Here is a 21,220-nt window from a genome sequence, read left to right as displayed (position 1 = left end):
TCATCAGGTCTAAAACCGACGGGACCTGACCCAAACCTGCCCATTGCCAACCTTAAGAAAAAAAACATCTTATAGTTTGTTGAAATAGAGGGAGTACTTTAATTGCTGCTTGTCATACAAATTCTAAACCAAACAGCACCGGCTTCATATTAAAGCTAATCACTGCAATGCTATTGGTTCACAAAATATATTATAAATTGCAACAGTAATGACACCAGCACCAGCAGTAACAAGTTTGAATAGATCAATATTAATTTCTAAAATGGTATCAGATTACAATTAGATTTAAATAAATATAATTCACGATATGTGAACCAAACAACACCGAAGACTACAGCAGTAGCCATTTGGTCATGTGACATCAGAAATGCATGTCTGACCGGACGACATTATCCAAAAATCATTCAGCTTTAGTATGAGAACCCACCATCACAAATTACAGACTACCCAACGGTCGACGAATCCAGTCATTCACACAGCAATATGGGGCAACAAAAAAAAGAGATGGACGAAAAAATATTCCCAAATTGTTCCATTGAATAGTTTGCCGGAGCATATACCAACCAGAATAAAGAATAAAGTCTGATAAGACATTCTGACCCACATTTTGGAGTATAAACATATCAGCAAGATGGAACTATACAAGCAACCAAGAATAATAGTCACAAACAATGCTCTCAACTTACAAAGGAAAATACTAAAAAAATTGGCAATAAGGTAATGACAGTATCTAGTCCCTTTCAATACTTAGGCATAAATAGTGGCCAGCACTCTTGGTCATCTTGCACGGTCCCTTCCAAAGCTACCAACCAACATAGAGAACTGGTATGTATCCTGCACAAGATATTAACGAGGAAGAAAGCAGGACTATTGAAATATATTGTTTCCCATGTCCAGTGAGACCATGGCTCCATAAACCGCTGTCCTGACAACAACTGTGCTGCAGAAACCCTAAACATGAAGCTTAAGTATAGATCACACTACGGCTGTAATGAAAAAGCAGCACTGTGCAACTATGGAAGGACAAAATGACAGGGGCAAAAGCACAATATGACAATAGTGAATGTTGTGCCGATTACTAACTTCCAATCACTGAATTACAGAAAAATTTTACAGTTATGCACTATTGTCACATTAACATTCTGTGCATTGGCTGTTAACGAAGCCATAGATAGGAAAAAATCTAACCATACCAAATTCTGAGTCTCCAGTAGTTTACAGGTCATGCCTACAGCCGCAACGGAAAAAAAAGCTATCAAGTCATCCCTGCACCGAAGATAAAAATAGTTATAGCAGCATCTTTCAATGAAGCACTTATAAGGAATTTACTAACATTAGATCATAGCAAGTTTCAGTTCAAGTGATTTGTTTACACGAAGCTAATATACAATATGCTTAGTTAACTTCATTTTGGCTTTATTAACAATTAATTAGGGACGGAAAATGAATAAAATTGAAGCCATCACAGCAACTGATATGAAAACAAATATTATGCATTCAAAATAATCATCACCATGGCAAAAGGAGTCAACCAATGAACCCATCTCATAGGATCATACACCATTCAGGAAAACTCAGCAGGCTTTTCAACCACACTTAGCTTCATATTTTGGCGCGTACCAAAAAGGATCCTTTTGGAGCCAAAGAAGGCGTTGTTGCAACTATTACCTTCGTTCCTAAAAAACTGTCATTCTGGCTATGCACCTCTCTAAGGAACAGAGGTAGTGGCTGATATAACAGCGTGTAACTAAATTACATGGTACCGTGCAACGGCAAATAAGCCGAGTATATCTCAATTTTACCACCTTCCAGCTTATAACTGGTCTTCCAAATTATAACCGGTCACTGAGGATTTCATAATCCAAAGGGAAAAAATTATATGACAAAGAAAACATAACAAACATAAGATTGCTCAGTCAAATACTTCAAGAAATTTCATGTCAGATCTGTTTGATATTTGAACAGAAAAAATTCTATCCTAACAGGAATCGTGATGTCAATTGTCAACAGCAAGAGGTAACCAGAACTTATGTGCCTATGCTACTTACTAATTGCATGAACACTGACCAGATAATTAAAAACAAACAATGCTTCCAAACATGCTAAGAGCTAGCACAAAAAACTTAAAAAACTCACAAAAACAATAAAGAAAATAAAAGGTCCTGTGCACCAGTGTATCACTGTCAGGAAATGACAGAAACAGTATTAGTGTCATTCCACTAAATGCATGAATCTTTGATTGGCAGACATAACAACTGCGCAGTTTAGCAGTGCCATGATGAGCAAAATGGTGAATTGCAAATGAAAAGTAACTATGATAGTCCTGAACTCCTTACTATTGCCACATTTTTACAAATTAGACCAAAACCTGCTTAAGGAAATCTATCCTAGATACCAAAATAGTTGCGCAGATTAGCAATGCCATGATGGGCAAAAATAGTGAAGTACAAATAAAAAGGAACTATAGTAGTCCTGAACTAATTATCGCCACTTTTTTACAAATTAATCCAAAGCCTACTTCTATCCTTAGTCCTTAGATACCAAAAGGTGAGAGATTAAAAGTGTAGTCATGCTAGGAAATTACAGCTTTCATAAATCATCATCAGATCGCACTAAATGATACATACAAAACTGTGGGTTTGCATGCTTACAGTTGTCATTAGCATAAAATTACATAGTTAGCATGATTATCTTTGTCATTACCAAAGTTACACCAATTAAAAATTGCATTACTTGAACAAGCATGAGCGTTCACATTTACATTTTAAAACCTACAGAATCCTTCAAAGGTAACTAACTATTCAAGTGAGCAATTGAAAGTCCTCTTATTATATACTCACTCTGTTCCAAAAAGAATGCAGCTATGGGTTGTGTGCCAGTTAAAGTGGTTCATGTTTGAACAAGTTTCTAGTCAATGATGTTCACATTTATGGCTCAAAATCAATTTATTACGAAAATACATTTCATAATTAATCTAGTGATATTAATTTGGTATCATAAATATTGATATTTTTTATCTATAATTGATCAAACTTAAGATACTAAAACATTACACTGCTAGAATTGCATTCTTTCTTGGACCGTGGGAGTATGCCAGTAGAATCAGACATTCTGAAAATCCATATGATGGATCTGCAAAATGGTTCAGCAGAACTGAAAACCAAACAAAAAAGAATGGGTCCAAATGTATGACAGAAGTATATATTCATATAATATTGAACACTAACTACAAACAATGGAAAAATAATGAACAACAACTCACATCCAGCATTTTTATTTAGTCAGATAACATATATAATCGTAGCCAAAAACATGTTGCATACAGCCAAATACTAGCAAGGAGACTATCCTCTATTTACAGTGGGGTTAACCTCAAGATACAATTTCCCTTGGGAAAATGAGGTTCCCAAACTAGCTCTAAAAAACATTATGTCCACCTTAAAGTCCATAGATGTTTGTTATAGCACAAGGAAATAGATAGATACTCACCAGCCATGCCCACCCTAAGTATTGCTGGGCCCAGATCGACATTTAGCATGGACAATAGGTCCCAACCGTGACCTTTCCAGACCATCAATATTACCGTCTGGTGCATTCATGTAGACCGCACCTCTATACATCCACTCATCAGTCTCATCACTGTAGAAATCTTCAAATGGCTCTTGACATAATGCACAGGCTGTTTGCTCCTCATCCGCAGGAACAGCAATTTCTCTCTCTTCCTTTCTATCTGGGACTGGGTCTGAGGGCACAAAAGCAGGAACTCCATCGTTTCCTACTGTTTCTGCAGCTCTTAACCATTCCTCCACCGTGACAAAATATTTACGTGAAGATTGCTTACGGTTCTTTGAATTCCTATTTTTTGTAACATGCCAGTCCATGTGAGCACGATGCTCCTCTTGGCATTTAAATCGAAGGCCACAAGTTTTACACTGCCTTGAAAGATCCTGATACAAAGCATTGATGACAGGCTCATTCCGTACCTTGAGGTCTACATTGAAGTCAACTCCAACAGAATCCTACAATAAAATGTTCACAATTTTCCCCTTAATTAACAGCATAAATATAAACAGAATAATACTATATAACAACGCATGAAGCATGAGAAATACCTGGGATTGGCTAGGTGGTTCCAGTGAAATTACACCATGCCGCATAAGGTTACTCAAAAGTCCAGAGACAAATGGTTGAGGGCCACCAACTTGTGATGATGATGAACCCATCTGCAGTGGGACAGGTGGTGGTCCGGGCGGTAATGGTGGCATAGGAAACCCAGGTGCAGACAGCACGCCATAGGGTGGCACAGCAGGTGGTACAGAAAAAGTTGGCAGAACGGAAACTGGTGTCATGGTTGCATTGCCTCCTTGTCCTTGGAATGGAGATACAGTCATGCCAGGGGCAAAGCTTCTAAAAGTCTCCTGATGGTGAGGATGGGAATGGGGATGTAACTGTTGGGGCAGATGAGGATGAACTTGGTTTCCCAAAATTGTACCTTGATTTTGTTGGCTTGGTAGCAACAAATCTTGGTGCTGATATGGTGGTTGAGCTAAGTTACGGGTACCTGTTTTCCGGTCCAAGGCATCATACTGATGATGCGGAACAAATACTGATGAACTAGCTCCTTGGCTAACAAAAGAACTAATTTCTAAACTATCCGATGCACTTCTAACATGTTTTGTCTCAGGTATAATTAGTGGTAAAGTTTGTGATGGTGTATGGTGAAGGGGAAGCCATTCTGTCGGAGCACGAGCAGGTGATGACCTATGCTTCTCCGCCAAGGATCTATCTACATTCAAACCATTGTATGTGCCACGAATGTCCAACCTCTTGACTGGCATTTCACTGTCAGCGGGCTGTGGTAATCTATCAAGTGCTGAAGAATGTTGAGGTGCTTGCATTTGCAATGGCAGACCAGTAGGCTGTTGCCAAGGTGGAGCTGGCATGGTAGCAATTCTCCCATGATTTAGGGCATGTTCAGAATTCTGGAATTTCAAAAGAGCTCCATTCTGAACACCAAAATTGCTTGGATATCTCCTTGTAGACATGTTAACATGCTGCAAGAGGTAAAGGTGTTCCTGTGTCAATAGGTGTTCATAGATTCATCGAGACAGCACTATCATGTTGACAAGTCTGCATATGATCCTATTTGTTGCATGGACAAAAAATGTTCAAAGGGTTTCAGTTAAACACAAGACAAGAAAACAGTTAAATAATACATACAGTGCCTAAAAACTGCTGCAGGCTACTAGAAAATATTGCGCTAGTCCTACTCATGGTGCATGCTTTAAAATCTGAGTAACTGAAGGCATTGATTATTTTATATCCAATTGTAAAATACAAAGGAATAAACTGCTGAAAAATTATGCTTATACAGTTCCTTCCCTAACAGCATACATATGTGGTAACACAATGTTGTTTCTCTAACTAATTTATTTGCAGAACTTCTACCTAACTACTCTTTTGTTCTTTCGGTCAAACAAGCATTGTCGCAGGATACATGTCATTTGAAATTTGGCAACAATATCTCTAGATCATCCAGCTGAAGCCTATATTACTTGTATAGCAGATTTTTATCATTGATCTAAAGGCACTAGGCTCTAGGCAGGCAGCAAAATACTGCATCATCTGCACAGGCTAACTTGCATACATGGGCCATCGGCATAAGACCTTAACTAAGGATGTGAGCAGGAGAGGAAGGAAGCAGAGGGCACAAAAGGTCATGGTCTTGTTGGCCCTTTGCTAGCTACTGCTTCTGCCACTCTAGTGGCACATCTGGCCCAACTAGCTTATCATGTGCGCCTAGGGCCACCTAGCCAGCCCAATTCAACTGGACAACACATGGCTAGTTGGCAACCAGCCTTTTTAGAACAATGATTTTTACAAATATATTAGATCAGAAAGCAACAATCAATTTGCATACTGGACATCATAAATCTTTTAAAGGAAAAGGAGAAAATAATTTCAAGAATAGCACGAGGTAACGATAGGCACACAAAGTGTTATGCTAATGCTGTGATTCACTATTATTTAAAGAGAGATCAGACAATCATACACTTGCAGTTGAAAACCTATCTTCAAGATTAAACGGTGAACCATCAACCGATAATCTAGTAGCTTGGCTTGGGAAATTGTGCCTCCCAACATCAGATTCCAGTAACCCTGCATTTGCCCCAGGAAATCCAGTTCTCATGGTTCCAGGAGGAAAAGATGGCATGCTGCTACTGACTCGATCAGTCAAAGTTGGGCTCATATCCTCCCATGAATACTCTTCTTCCTCGGAAGTTAACCAATTTCGTGCACTAGATCTGCTAGCCATACCATTTGGATCCAGGCGCTGCACTTTAGGAAGTCGTTCATCAGCATCTCGTCCTTGACAATTCCCATATGCATCAATAAGTTCCCTTGCACTTTGCTTCCTGTACTCTTCATCAAGCATACTGATTGTAGGCCGTTGTGCACCATCATCCAAACCCCATCTTAACCTGCCATTTCGATCAGTGAATTTTCTGGGATCAGGTCCCAATACAGAATGAGATGGTGGCAGCCTCTCTAGTGCTCTCTTGGGGGACACATTCCTAGAGAACACATCAAGAGGTGGTGATATGGACAAGTTTCTCCTTGAATTGACTAATGGCCCATCTAGATTCATATCAGATGCATGTGTACTCAAGAGATGTGGTGATGCTGCCCTTGTTCCAGCAAGAGGCCGAAACGTCTCTTGTTGATCAGGATCATCAGCATACTGTAAAGAAGATTTCTGCCCATATGATTACAACACATATCATGAGCCATCACAAAGTAAACCAGAGGCAGAAATAACATTTGAAAATTTAGATTGAAAGAAAAATAAATGCAGATGAGCATTTATGGATGTTGAAGTAATACTTCCATCCCAAAAATGTAATGTAATATGGTATTATATTTCTAACCTAAATAAAATCAAACTTCTCTAACTTTGACGGAGTTTATAGAAAAATATATTATCTACAATGCTTAGCTTAGCACTATCAAGACAAATTTCATGGTGAAATTAATGAAACTAATTTGATGCTCTACATGCCAGTGCATTTTTCTAAAACATGGTCAAGCTAGAAACATTTGACTTAGGACAAAACTAAAATGACCTACATTTTGGAATGGAAGGGGTAGATTGAGTACTTTGGTTTCATTTCACTTGAGGTAAAATAAAGCACCTAACATTTTTTCAAGCGACATAAGAAGTCAGACAAGTTTGACTGTTTGTTATCAAGAATACTAAATCAGGTACAGAGCTGTAGGAACTCTTGAAAGGAACAAGTCATAAAAACTCTTGGAATTAACTGTCAGTAACCAGAATCGGTATCTTAAATAAATAGAGTATTTCCTCAAAAATATTTAAGACAAAAAAAATTCTTTCACAACTAATAATGAGAGCAAATGAAACAAAAGACAGTTTTTTACCTGCAGGCATTACTACATTGATGTCTGGAAGACAGGCTTGGAATTGGAGACTGGTTGCAAAAATGACAAGGAGAGACAAGGGAAGAGGCGATCTTAAATACCTGGAAAATTGAAGGCCGTTCACACGAACTATTCGATGCTAATCCATTTATCAGATCCTCCTGCACATCAGTCATTTGCCTAGTGTCCCGAGCTGCTGGCTGGTGCACCTGATTTTTAAGGAAATAAAGTGGACAAACATCCTCAATAAGTTTGAAGTTAACTTAAATCGCAGACTGTTATAGAACACAATAAGTTGTGCAACAATACGACACTATTGACAGTTATTAGACTGCAATTATCATGCCTAAAACCACAACAAATACACCGGTGATTCTAGTATCTACACATGTTGCTCACAAAAAGTCTTACCACATTGGCCTGCTTGAACTTATGTTGTGCTTCCAGGTATTTAGGATTTACATGTATGCCATGAGATGGCCTAGGAGATAACGACTCTGTTTGATGCAGATTTGTTGATGTGGTGGGGCGGTTATTCTCCGAGGAAGAAAATTGAAGGTCATCCTCAATGCTGCGAAGCACAGAAGAAGGGAACACTGGCCACCAGGTACGAAAGAGGCGCCTCATTGAAGTATACTGGTTTGGATGAACTCTGTAGTATGCATCAACAAATACACTTCGCAACCTAGTTGCAAAATGCTCTACATATTCCCCACCTATGTTCTTCACAATACTATCTAGCAGATACAAAGATGGTAATATCTGATCTGGTGGCACCTGCAAGAATATCGCAGAATAATGATCATCACACGAAAGAACTTTGATAGTTGTAATTAATTAAAAATCATGCATGTGGGAGGGAGAAAACTAATTAATAAACAATCTCAAACAACCAACGGATTCTGAAAGGAAAACTGCAAACCACACTGGTAGCTTAATCCTTGCTCTTAGGCTATCTCCAACAGCTTACCTATCCTCATACCTATATTCAAACTTCACTCTGCGAGCAGTACAGTCTACAGTGCAAAACATTGTTTTGGGTGACTATACGGGTGAATTGCTCTTATGATTAGTTCCCATTTGAAATTGCAGCGTCTTATCTTCAAGAAAAGCAGACGGAAAATTACAACATATTTCTAAACAAAACCAAATCGACCACAGAAGACAGAACTAGCAAACAGGTAACTGATTAAGTTCACAAGTGCCCTAATAACTAATAATAAACACAAAGTTGTGAACTCTTTTCATTGTAAGTCACGAACCAGTGCAGCTCTTTTCGTTTAACGTTTATCTCAATTCAACAGAACTCTCAAACTTCCCATCCCAAATAGAAGTTCATCAACCATAGCAACCACTTTTTCCAATGCAGTGTCAGTGTCCATACCCTCTTAAGGTATAACTGTTTACTATGTTGCTACATATTCCATGCATATCCTACCAATAATGAACAGGAAGTTTAAGAGGGACTAAGGGGGTGTTTGGTTTCTAGGGACTAATGTTTAGTCCCTTCATTTTGTTCCATTTTAGTATATAAATTGACAAATATAGAAACTAAAATAGAGTTTTAGTTTCTATATTTGATAATTTTGTAACTAAAGTGGAATAAAATGTAGGGACTAAAAATTAGTCCCTACAAACCAAACACCCCCTAAAATGGCAAGCACCAATTAATCCACAAAGTTCCACAAAGGTTCTACACCCCAGGAAAGGGGTGTTTGAATGTACTAGAGCTAATAGTCAGCTGCTAAAATTAGCTAAAGACGTCTAAACACTCTAGCTAATAATTCAGCTATTAGCTACTTTTAGCAAATTAGCTAATATTTAGCTAGCTAATTTCAATAGCAATTTTTTAGCCAACTACCTATTAGCTCTTGTGCATTCAAACACCCCCTAAATATGCTACCAAAGCTGTAAACAGCAACCAGAGCAAACATACTAAACTGTATGCACAACGCTTCTTACAAAAAGGAATGATCTTGTACAGGCTGAAGCTTTTGTAAAACCTAGGAAAACTTGGGAATAAAAGGTTTTCCGTCCATTTTATGGGATTTCTCACATTTCAAAACCAAGCACAGCAATCCACGTTTCACAACAAGCACACCAATCCTCAAACCCTAGTGACTACACGGCAAAAGCGCCCAGACTACTCGACGCTCCAAGCCCAAGCTTCCTTATGCCCCAGAAATCGTAAGGCGGGCCACCTTAATGACAAAATAAGAGTAACACCCCTGATAGGAGAGCAGAAGTAGCAGAACGACCTCGGCGACGCGGGCGCAGATGGCGTCGGCGATTCCCCCGGCGGCGAGCGTGGCGTGCTGGCCCGCGATGATGGTGAGCTCGGTGATGACCGGCTTGCAGTTGAAGGTTAGCTCACGGAGCGCCTCCGCGTACACGTGCACGACCGCGGCGGCGCCCGGCTCGCCGCCGCCCGCTTCCTCGCGCAGTCGCGACCGGAACCGCTCCACCACGTGGCCCGCCGCTGGGGACGCCGCGGCCCCCGCCATCGGAACAGGGGAGGAGGATCTAGGGTTTCAGGGGCTAGGGTTTGGGGTGCCTCCACGGCGAGAGGGGGCAGGAGGCATGGGAGCGGAGCGAAGTGGCGGAAAGGGGGAGATAGCAGGAGACAGTCACCGATTTGTTCGCGAAACGGCGAGGATCTCGTTTCAGCGATGCTTTCCTTTTCGCCTCACTATTGCAAGTTTTTTAAGAGGTGTTTAAATACATTATCAGAATACATTATTAGGGTGTTTGAATGCTTAGCTGGCTAAAAATTATTAGTATAATTAACTAGAATTGATAGTTAGCTGGCTAAAAATTATTAGTAGAATTAACTAGATAACAAATACCTATCTAACTATTAATTAATTTACTAAAAATAATTAATAGTTCAACTATTAGTAGGGTGTTTATATCTCAACTAATTTTATTGGCTAACTATAACTAATTTTATTAGCTAATTATTAATTCTAGTGCATTCAAACACCCCCTAATAGTTAGTTAACTAAAATTTGTTAGTAAAATTAGTTAGCTAACAAATAATTACCTAACTATTAACTAATTTATCAAAAATAGCTAATAGTTGAACTATTAGCTAGGGCGTTTGGATGTCTCAATTAATTTTAATCACTAATTATTAGTTATAGGGCATTCAAACACCCCTTAGTTTGTCCGGTTAAGTGTAGTGGAACAATTGTAGGGTACGTGAGGGTTAAGTGGCAACTCAATATCATGATCCTCAAAAAATTAAATTTAAAATTAAGTAGATCCTTCTAAAAACAAATATAAAATTGAAATGAACATATACTGAACTACTGCAAATGTTGCACTTTATTTTAGCCGTATGAGTTGAAAAAAGTAGAGCTATCCTTTTTTATACTTGTTCGGTCACTCATACTCCTTCACCAAGCGAGGTGATAATATGCAGGAGCATTGCTTATAACTTTGTGTCATGTTATATTATATCTTTGTTAAAAGTCAAGAAAGGTATGAGTTGAAAAGGAGATCTGACCTTTTTTATAACTTGCTCGGTCGCTCGTCCTCCTTCACCTAGCGAGGTGATACTATTCGGGAGTCCTTCACCTAGCGAGGTGATACTATTCGGGAGCGCTGTAATGCATGGGGCTTCGTGTCATGTTGAGATTGAGTGTTTTCTCACGGCCCATCTAAGAGGTAATGGTCTGATTGTTAAACGAGACATGGGGGAGAAAAAACAATTTTACTCTATGTGTTTCACGGGTGACGCATGCCGCACGAAACTCATGCTTTAAAAGAGTAGATAAAACCATTATTCTCTTCATACATCGTCCTCTTCAATACATCGTCCTCTTCAGTCCCGCTCGCCCCATTTCTACCTCCATATGCACAACTAGAGATGGCAACGACATAAAATATCCACGTGACTACGAATAATAAACCCGACAAGTGCGAATACAAGTATATTTTTATATCTGGGAGTAAGGATGAGGATACAACAATAAACCCATAGGATATTTTTAGCGGGCAAAAAAATGTATCCACACCCGCATATCCGCTAAACTCGCTCCACGAACATGACATGTGGGTCCGTATTAGGAAATATATATTTAAAAAATAGTTTGTCAGACTATCTCCATCAGCTTACCCTCGTCGTCATCTCTATATTCAAAATCTACTCTACGAATAGTGTAGAATAGTTCAAAACATTGTTTTAGGTAACCATATGGGTAAACTGTTGGACATATTCTCACCAGCATCTCTCTCCTAGCCGCAGCCACCACCCATTTCGCCAAATCCCCATCCCTGACACAACTGCCACCTAGTCCGCCACCCCCACCCTTCTGTGGATATGTTGCTCCCGACCGTGTGAGCTCCCTTCGTCCATGTTCCTTGCCCCTTGCGAACTTCCCGACGGTCGGACCCCTACCGATCCTCCCGGTGACTATCCCTGCTCCCTACCCTATATTGGACTTTTGGCTACTCTCGCATTGTCCCCGCATGTTGTCGTACACAGTTGTGTTGTCCCGCCACTAGCTGCCAGCGACCATGCGATTTATCGGTTGTTTGGATGCTTGGACACGCCAAGCCAGGCTCGTCCAAGATTGCGGCCGGTTACGCTAGTTTTGGTCATATGGGCGGATGCGGGTAAATGCCTTTTTAAAAAGACGGTTTTGCATCCGTTCATACCAACTGCATTTCCGGCACACGGACAACCAGACACATATTCGCGTAAAGTAAATGCACGTGATGGTTCCGGATGAGATAGTGTGGATAACCAATCATATGTTTAGAGGGCCCGCTAGACGCTAGGAGGCTCGCAGGGTCATGCCTTGAAGACAATGAAGAAGAAATGAATGAATCTTGCATCATTATAGCGGACTCCGACTAGTGAACTAGTTGTTGTGCTTATTTATTGAACTTCTTATAATTGAGAACTGTGTGTGTGAACCAGTGGCGGACGCAGGATAAAATTATAGGTGGGGCGACATTGTAAAAGCTAAATCACTAGAATAGATCATAATTCACAAGATAAAACTAGTTTTATGATGACAATATAGAGGCTAAGTAATAATATTAGAAATGTTTCATAATAACATGCATACCGAAATTTCTCTCTTAATCTGTAGTGTGGCACCAAAATCACCAACAAAAATCCAATCTACAGTTAGAAAAGATGTATATTAGATGAACATCAATACAAGATAAGTACATTGATGAAAATAGTGCAGTGAATATACCACTAAGTTGTCAATCTTGTAGTTGTGACTCGAGGCAATTGCATTCTTCTAGTTTTAAGACGCTGGAATCTTCTAGTAATAGTCTCATCATCAAGGGATTTGAATATCTCTTTCTCCGTATAGCAAACCATCAAATCATTCATCCAATCATTTTCAATTTTGTTACGCAATTCTCTCTTAATGATGTTCATTGCCGAAAATATTCTCTCAACACTTGCTGTTGAGACAGGTAATAACAAGGCCAACTCAATTAGCTTGAAAACCAAAGGGAACACAAGATGCTTTTTAGTTTCAACCATCTTCATAGATAGAGATGCAATATCTTCACAAGTACCAAAAGCAGCATGCCTTCGCACGTGGACAATGTATGTCTCAAGTTGCTCTCTTAACATTGCACATTCAATAACTGAAAAATCCTTATCATATAGAGTACCAAGTCGAACAAGTTTCTCAATATCAAAACTGCAAAATAAGTTCTTTGGATCGAGGCAAGAAAAGCAAACAAGCAACTCGCTAGAAACTTCATTAAAGCGATGGCATAACTCAGTGTTGATTTTATCAAGAACAACAAAGAATATCTCAGTGCGGTAGTAGTGAAGGTTTGTGATTGTGAAGCCATCTCGCCTTGAACGACCTCTAATAGGCACTTCTTCATCCATATCTACCACAGGAATACCCTTTTGAGCACAGAATTCTTTCACGCTTTGAAAGAATGACTCCCAACCACTATCTGTCCTCATTGTAGCCATTCGGGTTTTCACAACATCAAGCAACTCCATAGCATGAACAATGTTGGCATTCTTCCTTTGCAAGGTTTGAGAGAGCTCATTTGTGATTGCAAGCATTTTCAACATCAATTTTAAAATGAAAACAAATTTGAAGCTCTCCATTTTTTCAATCAATCCCGCTGCCTGTGTTGGTACACGACCATCTTCATGCACAATGGTAAGAACATGCAATACTGAGTCCCACATTGTCTCTAATCAAAGCAATGTTAAATAATGTGAACCCCATCTTGTGTCACCAGGTCTAGCAAGGTTAGTTTCTTGATTCACACCTCTACCAGATAAAATTTCACCTCTTTCTAGTTTTTCTAAAATATTCTGGTGGTGTTTTTCTTTTAGAGCATCCCTTCTCTTGCAAGATGAGCTTGTGGTGGTGACAATTAAGTGAATGTACTCAAAGAAGTCATGAACCGATTGGCAACAAGCACTACTAGCAATAGAAACCACCACAAGTTGGAGTTGATGTGCAAAACAATGAACATAATAGGCATGTGGATTAATATCAAGTATCTTTCTTTGTAAGCCATTAAATTCACCTCGCATATTCGATGCTCCATCATATCCTTGCCCTCTGATCTTGGATATAGATAATCCATGGTGATCAAGAAGGCCAAAAATAGCTTCCTTCAAGGCATCTGATGTAGTATCCTTGACATGCTTGAGGGCAAGAAACCGTTCCATCACATGGCCTTGATTATTCACATATCTATCATACAAAAAACATTAGTTAGCTAGGCAACATAACATGAAAATAAAATACGAAACTACAATATGCAAATAAAATATGAAAGTACTATTACCTCAATATCACCGCCATTTGTTCTTTAACAGATACATCACGTGATTCATCAATAAGAATAGAGAAGTTTCTATCTCCTATTTCTCCTAGGATGTTCTCTGTGATCTGTTGAGCACAACACTTTGCAAGATCTTTTTGAATATGTGGTGATATCATAATGCAATTTCTTGGAGCATGCTGAAAAGCATCTCTCACTTCTTTAATTTTATCTTTCATCCAATAAACCAATTCTAGAAAATTTCCCTTATTTAATGAACTAGATGATTCATCATGACCACGAAAAGCCAAACCTTGCATCAAAAGAAATCTTGAACAAGCCAATGAAGAAGTCAAACGAATTTTATAAAGGTCTTCAGCCTCACGACTAGCACTAGACATGATAGTAGATATGCTTTGTCTTTGGTTGTTAAAATCATCAAAATGTAACCTAGCATTGTTGTGGATACTGTTAACACCACCAACATGTGATTTCAACCTTTCAACTGCATCTTTCCAATTATCATATTTATCACCCTTCACTGCTTGCTTAAAAAGAAAGCAATAAAAGCAATACACTGCATCTTTTGATTCACTATACTCCAACCAATCATACTTGTCATACCATTCCTCTTTAAAAGGCCTTGAACTTTGTCCATACTGTCTACGAGGGAAATCTAAACCCTTTGGTTGGCATGGACCGTTCAGAACATATGCCCTTCTCACTTGGTCTTGGACATCTTTATCATATTCATAAATTTGCCTCCTTAAAGCGGGATCTGCAACTATGTCATCCGGATTGAACGTCCCTCCAACAGTTGGTGTGTTATTCACATTATTATTAGCACCAGTGTCAGAGCCTCTTGAAAGTGGTTGGAAAAACCTTCTCATTTTCTCTGAAAAAGAAAAATTATAGAAACAATATTTGATAACACACAACAGTTGTTAACCCTAAAATTCTATAAAAACAATATTTGCTAGCACTAGCAGTCTAGCAGAGCAGAGACTGCAGAGTAGCAGTAGCAGCCTGCAGCGCGCAGCAGTGCAGCTGCTCGCCTGCTCTGGCGCCTGGCGGAGTGGGAGAGCGAGAGAAAGAAGGGGCGGGCCTGCAGGGGAGGGGTTTACCTGTGGTGTGGGGCGGTGCCGCGGTCGGCGATGCTGTGGTGTCGCGGTGGGAATTTGAGGCGGCCGGCGGCGGCAGGAGGCCGATGGAAACTGAAGACGTGACCTGAGGCTGAGATTCCTGGTGGCTGGGTGAACAACGAATGGGCCAATCAACCAATGGGACATGGGCCGTGGGCGGTGGGCAGACAGCGGACCGCAGATGGATGGTGGACGGCGAATGGACCTGGCTCCCTCTAATCTAATTCTATATGGTATTATGGATATTCTAAAATTTGAGGTGGGGCCATGGCCCACATTGCCCACACTGTAGATCCGCCTCTGGTGTGAACAGTGAACTAGTAAGAATTGTGTGTGAACTTGTGGGTACTATTGAAGACTAGTGACAATTGTATGTGATTATGAATTGATGTGTCCATGCTTATCCTTGGACCATTGATGTGATGTTAAGTTTCTATTATCACTATGAACTACTACCATTTGAGTTTATTTTATTTGACCTTTATTTTAAGAGATGATTTAAATATATAATTGTCGTAGTTTTGGAAATCGGGGGAACAATAGATTTGTGTTCAGTGGGGGATGCAAGCGAGGACTCACTCTGAATGGTGAATCACGAGGATCCGATCTAGGAACTGAGACACGAGGGTTGTACTAGTTCATGTCGTGGCCCTAGCCCAGTGTAGTGTTGATCGATGTATTGCCCAGGAGTGTGTTACAGCCAGTGTGCTTGTGTCTGAAAAGAGGGAGAGAGACTCCCATTTATTCTTCAAGGGATGGTCCTTACATCTGTGAGAGAGAGAGAGGGAGAGAGAGAGTTCTGCAGTAACGTCTCACGCGAGAGTGCTCGTCGGGCCCCTTGGGTCAGTCTTGGGGTGCTTGCACATGGCATGACTATTTATGGCGGGTAGTGTGTTGTTATACTCTTGGTAAGACGTTTCGTCTCGTCCGTACGATGTACGAGTCCTTGTACTTGTTCGATGTCAACGCAGCCGTAACTGATGGGTCTCGTAGAGCATGCTCACTGTCACATCCGGGTTTTAGGGCACCAAGACCCGGGAGCGAACATAATCACCAGGTGTGTTGGGACCAAGTCTCACACATATGATGAATCATGGCACAGGATCGAATGTCACATCTTTACTATATAATAGGAGTTCTATACAAAATAAATAAATAATTAAATTATAAGGAGACAACGGTCCAGCAACCCAAAGTTGACTGGGAGACGATGGCCTAGACCTCTCACGAACATATCGCAACATCCTCCATGCGCCTCATCCTGCGGTACCTGTTCTTGACCTGTGGGGGTGAGACAGCAAGAGTGAGCTCACATACGTTCATAGCTCAACAAGTTGTGGGGAATAATGTGCATGAACTCGCCAAAAGTGGGAGCTCATGTGAAGTGTAAGGCTTACCAATGAGGATGGTTAGAGTCGAGCATTGCTTTTAAAGTTGGTCAAAATTTTATTAGCAGTTATTAAGTATAAGTAAATACCAACCCAATTAAGTAGTAGAACAAAAGTAACAACATCACCTGCTATGCAATGCATATGACAAATTGAATTTAGTTCCATAAATTAATCATGTAAGTGTCTGAGCTGCTCATGACCGTGAGCACGACTAGTATACCAGTTTTACACTCTGCAGAGGTTGCACATCTTTACCCACAAGTCATGTTACCCATCTGCCAAGAGACGACCAATCCCATACACCTCTACCGAAGAGGCGAGGCAGGGTAACACTATGAGGCCTTTACAAAGTTCCACTAGCTTTAGAAAACCCGCTACAGTTTCTAGGAAGCTCCAATGCAGGGATCCCTCGCCTGACCGCCATCGCAACAAAATCAACCCAAGGACCTCCCTACATTGACCACTCCCCTACTGCCCTTGCCCCTTTCTGGTAAGGTAGTCCTCCACTAGCTTTCCTAATTAGTCAGCCAAGGGCGTCCCATACCACCCTTGTGGTAGCACTGTTTTCCCGGGTGGTTCTCCATGTTCCAATTAACATAATGATCTTAACATGAACAGTAAATAACAACTGATAACAAAATATAATCATGAATAATATGTATCTCTATACCCAAAACCACATAAAGCAATAGCAGGTTCTACCCAAGAATTCAGTGGTAAACAAGGTATAAAGATAGTCAAACTATGGTAACCTGTTGGGTCTCATCAAAATTAACCTATACAGATCATTATGATTAATCAGAACATGACTGGGTAAAAAGAAGTGATCAAGGGCACAACTTGCTTGGAACTTGAGATTCCAGGTACCAGGATGATCTTCACATGACTCGTGACCTCACGCTAGCCGTAGCAATACAAACAAACATAGTATAGGCAAAATTAACATCACACCAAACATGTAAACAAAATACATAATAATAATCTACACATTAAAATAATATTCTAGGAACAGGAATCATTAATTTTGGAGTTATAGATTTTAAGTTATGAATTTCTGAAGGTTTTATGTGCTTTGTACAAGATTAGATAGGATATAAATAGGATATAAATTTTATTGCGATATTCATGTCAAAACAGTGGTTCTAAATGATAAAGAATCATATTACAAAATTTCAAGATTTAGAATGGGCTAAAAAGGAGTTAAAACGAATTTTATATAAATTAAACTAGGTTTTGGAATTGTTTTTATACTAAATATCTATTTTCTGCATTTATTTACTTATTTTCTCTGTTTCGTGGACTGTGCGCATAATACAGACAAGTACGGGGGTTGTCGCATAAAAATACCTCATACACAGATTCCACCCACGGTGGACGGCGGGTTAATTTATAAATATTACGGGGTCTCTTTTGAATAAAACCCGAGGCGAAGGGGTTATCGCACATTCTAGGCCGTGCGATCTGAGATGGACGATTGGGATTAGATCCAAGCTCTATTGAACCGGTACACCATTAGGACCGTTGATTCTGGGATTAGATTCCATTAAATCTAAGCCGATCAGTGTGTATCTAACGGCAGAGCCTCACTCTCCCATCTTAACCGTACACTCAACATCTGACGGCGCTCAGTGTTCCCACCCGATCTAATTATAGCCACTGGATCGACATCTAACGGACTAAATCTGTTCTTCCTCCCCTGATCATCAGCGCGACGGCGCACAGTGCTCACGGCGGAGCTCCCGCCGGCGCACCATGCTCCGACGCCCCCGCGCACCAACCACCACCCGAAAGGCTTAGCACGACAAGCGGACCACGATGAACAACTGAGGAGGCCACATACCTCGGATTCGGCGTCGGTGAAGCCTGGCGACGTTGCGCGGCGGCATTGCAGCGACGGAGCGCCATCGATGACAAATTCCAATCACCAAGATGCACTACCCCGATTATCAAGGAGGCTCCCATGGGCGATGCACCCAGGCAAACCTCCCTAACCACCCGCTGAGGCCCCCAATCGGTGGTGCAGACGCAACCAAAGGTGGCGACAATTTCTTATCTCCCTCTCTCTCTTTCTAACCTCGCCGTCAGCCTCTTGCTCGGTCTTGGTGGTGTGCAACGGGCATGGGGTCATGACCCTACCTTTATATACCGTCTTTTTTTATAATTTAGTCTTTTTTAGGTTTTATTTTTACAAATATGCCCCTTCTGGTTTCATTTCAAAATCTAGACCCTCAGCTCGGCGCCATCGACATTGGCGCCGAGCTAGTACGTCTTGGCGCCAATTACTTTGGTGTGCATAATGTCCTGCGTGGCTACATCGTGGCTGTGACGTGGCAACAGGTTGGCGCTGTGGATCTTGGCGCCGACCTAGGCACCTATAAATAGCGAGCTTTGGCCATCAGTTCCTCTTCTACCAAACGACCAATATCAACCAGAAACACATAGGCGACTTTGTTCCTGTTTATAAAGGTAATTTCCTCCCTTTTTTGGTCTTTTGCTATGTCTGGTTATTAGGGTTATGATCAATTTTGATCGTCATATTATTGATTTGTAGGATTTCTAAACGTGCTAAAAGTGGTAAACAAAGGTAAGCGTTGTATTAAATGTAATAACTATTTTTTATGAGTCTTATAATACTTATTGAAATTTAGGAAGGGTCCATTGACCGGAACCGCCTTCGACCCGCTTCCTTTGCCAAATGGTGTCCTAGTGCCTATGTGTTTTGTGGTGATCCTTGCAAGGTTGACAAGTCTGAGGATCATGACACGTAACGATAAAGGTATTGGATGTGTGCTAATTATGCCTTTGAGCCAACGATTGTTCAGCGCCGGATGAATTTAATGGTGAGAATAAATTTTTAGTATGTTAACAATTTTTAATCTAAGTGTTTGCATACTAATCATTGCATGTATTGTAGACTCCTCCACCACTATGTGATTTTGAGCAGTGGATTGACACAGAAATCTCACAGAAAGACAAGAAGTGGTTGGAGAACCTTAAGAAGTGGGACGCGGAGGACAAAGAAAGGATAGAGAAAAGGCAAGAGGAGCTTGCTGCCGAGCAACAATGGGTAGACGAGCAGGAAATGAGGCGTTTTGCTGAATACAGGGATGAGAAGGAGAAGAAGCTTGAGCGTGCACGTCGTGCAAAGGACGCAATGGAGGAGAACCCTAATGCTTTTCGCAAGGGCAAATGGCCCCGTTGCACTCAATAGTTTAGGTGCTTATATGCTATTATGTAGTAATAAACTTCTTATTATGTATTATTTAGCAGCGAACAATTTTTTTAGTTATGAACTACTTATTATATATTTAAATTGTGCACTACAAGCAATTGATTAAGATGACTTGAAGCATTTGATAAAGAAAAACAACACATTTAAAGCAATTGATACAAACGAGTTTTCTACTAGTGCTCCCACATTCCACATTGTGTGGACCCTTCTCCACAGTATCCTTCCATTGTTGTTGTTTGTTGTGGTTGCTGTGGAGAAGGTGGAGGATCAACATTCGTGTTGTGACAAGGGCAACAACAATATGGATCTGAGCGTATTAGAACCTGTGAACCACCTTCATTGTTGTTGTCTCCTCCTTCCTTCTCATTTATGTTGCTTACTTCCCTCTCTAGATCAAATATCCTATTCTGTAGGTAGGATATGTATTCCGCATGCGGAAAAATCGAACGAGGATCTACCCAACGAGTGAACCCACAATTATCCTTGACCAATGAATGTTGTATAAATGTTTACAGTTAGTTTTACTCAAGAACAAAATGATATATATCAAAGGATTAGAATGAATATTTACATATGCATAAGGACATCTGAAGAAACACCGGCCTCCATCAATGCCCCCCTCGACGAACATCTGCACCAAGCAATCCTCACCATGCATGCACTTCGGCCAATCTTCTCTCTTGTTATCGTAAGACCTAAGTCTAACCTCTTTGTTGAAATCTCTTTTACTTTGAACTGGAAAGTGGAAAACCGCCTCCTCAAAATAATCTGGACCAAGAGGGCCATCGAAACAGATGGGAGGTAACTTCCCTCCATCCTTTCGTCGCTCATTTCCCACACCTTTGCCCCTAGAAGACCCGGAAGACATTTCTATTGCAGAATGAAGCAAATGTACAAAGGATCGTGTATATATAGACGAAAGGCGGGACGAAAGGAGAGGTATTGTATAGGCTCTGAAAAAGACTATGTATAGGCTCTGAAAAAGGCTATGTATAGGCTCTAAAAAAAGGCTATGTATAGGCTCTGAAAAGGCTAGCTGTAATAACGACAATGTAGCATATTGATGCTTCTGAAAAAGCTATAAAACGAATCTGAAAAGGCTAGATGTCATACTCACAACATAGGATATTAATGCTTCTGAAAAGGCTATGTTATAGCTCTAAAAATGCTAGATGACATATCCACTTGTATAGGATATTAATGCTTCTAAAAAGGTAATGTATTAGCATTAGATTCTTTTG

General features: G+C 40.4%; 2 protein-coding genes across 7 annotated transcripts; both read right to left on the bottom strand.

Moving 5' to 3' along the window:
* Positions 1-507: 507 nt before the first annotated feature.
* LOC103653026 (polyadenylation and cleavage factor homolog 4) lies at positions 508-10,130 on the bottom strand. Of its 6 annotated transcripts, none has more exons than XR_002269032.2 (8): positions 9,699-10,130; positions 7,852-8,217; positions 7,542-7,649; positions 6,053-6,757; positions 4,113-5,054; positions 3,490-4,019; positions 3,054-3,153; positions 622-1,266 (listed from the first exon to the last, which is right to left on the bottom strand). XR_002269032.2 is itself a non-coding variant. In XM_020552500.3 (7 exons), the coding sequence occupies exons 1-6, from the start codon at positions 9,942-9,944 to the stop codon at positions 3,504-3,506; spliced, it is 2,883 nt and encodes a 960-aa protein (XP_020408089.1). In that variant the 5' UTR covers positions 9,945-10,130; the 3' UTR covers positions 508-1,266; positions 3,490-3,503. The 6 variants fall into 6 exon arrangements, 4 of the variants coding, with proteins under 4 accessions (XP_020408089.1, XP_023158106.1, XP_035823108.1 ...); XR_002750528.2 differs by having other exon boundaries at positions 869-1,266; positions 9,696-10,081; XM_020552500.3 differs by lacking the exon at positions 3,054-3,153 and having other exon boundaries at positions 508-1,266.
* Positions 10,131-13,146: 3,016 nt separating this feature from the next.
* On the bottom strand, positions 13,147-18,709 carry LOC118477052 (zinc finger MYM-type protein 1-like). Its single transcript, XM_035967589.1, has 4 exons — positions 18,588-18,709; positions 15,339-15,571; positions 14,239-15,109; positions 13,147-14,144 (listed from the first exon to the last, which is right to left on the bottom strand). Exons 1-4 carry the CDS (start codon positions 18,707-18,709, stop codon positions 13,637-13,639), a joined length of 1,734 nt encoding a protein of 577 aa, XP_035823482.1. The 3' UTR covers positions 13,147-13,636.
* Between the last annotated feature and the right edge of the window lie 2,511 nt (positions 18,710-21,220).

The sequence above is a fragment of the Zea mays genome, chromosome 4, assembly GCF_902167145.1.
Source record: "Zea mays cultivar B73 chromosome 4, Zm-B73-REFERENCE-NAM-5.0, whole genome shotgun sequence".
NCBI classification, from domain to species: domain Eukaryota; kingdom Viridiplantae; phylum Streptophyta; class Magnoliopsida; order Poales; family Poaceae; genus Zea; species Zea mays.
Note: the sequence above shows the minus strand (reverse complement) of the source record. Positions and strands in the feature narration are given on the sequence as shown.

Excerpts from the sequence above, each read along its gene's own strand:
- LOC103653026 (XM_023302338.2), bottom strand. The coding sequence starts at position 9,944 with ATGGCGGGGGCCGCGGCGTCCCCAGCGGCGGGCCACGTGGTGGAGCGG. Across the intron at positions 5,055-6,052 it reads ATAGGTTTTCAACTGCAAGT|CATGTTAACATGTCTACAAG; the intron begins GTATGATTGTCT and ends TACCTCTTGCAG. Across the intron at positions 4,020-4,112 it reads AACCACCTAGCCAATCCCAG|GATTCTGTTGGAGTTGACTT; the intron begins GTATTTCTCATG and ends ATTTTATTGTAG.
- LOC118477052 (XM_035967589.1), bottom strand. The coding sequence starts at position 18,709 with ATGGGAGCCTCCTTGATAATCGGGGTAGTGCATCTTGGTGATTGGAAT. Across the intron at positions 15,572-18,587 it reads TCACCGACGCCGAATCCGAG|AGGGAGCCAGGTCCATTCGC; the intron begins GTATGTGGCCTC and ends GAATTAGATTAG. Across the intron at positions 14,145-14,238 it reads CAAATGGCGGTGATATTGAG|ATATGTGAATAATCAAGGCC; the intron begins GTAATAGTACTT and ends TTTGTATGATAG.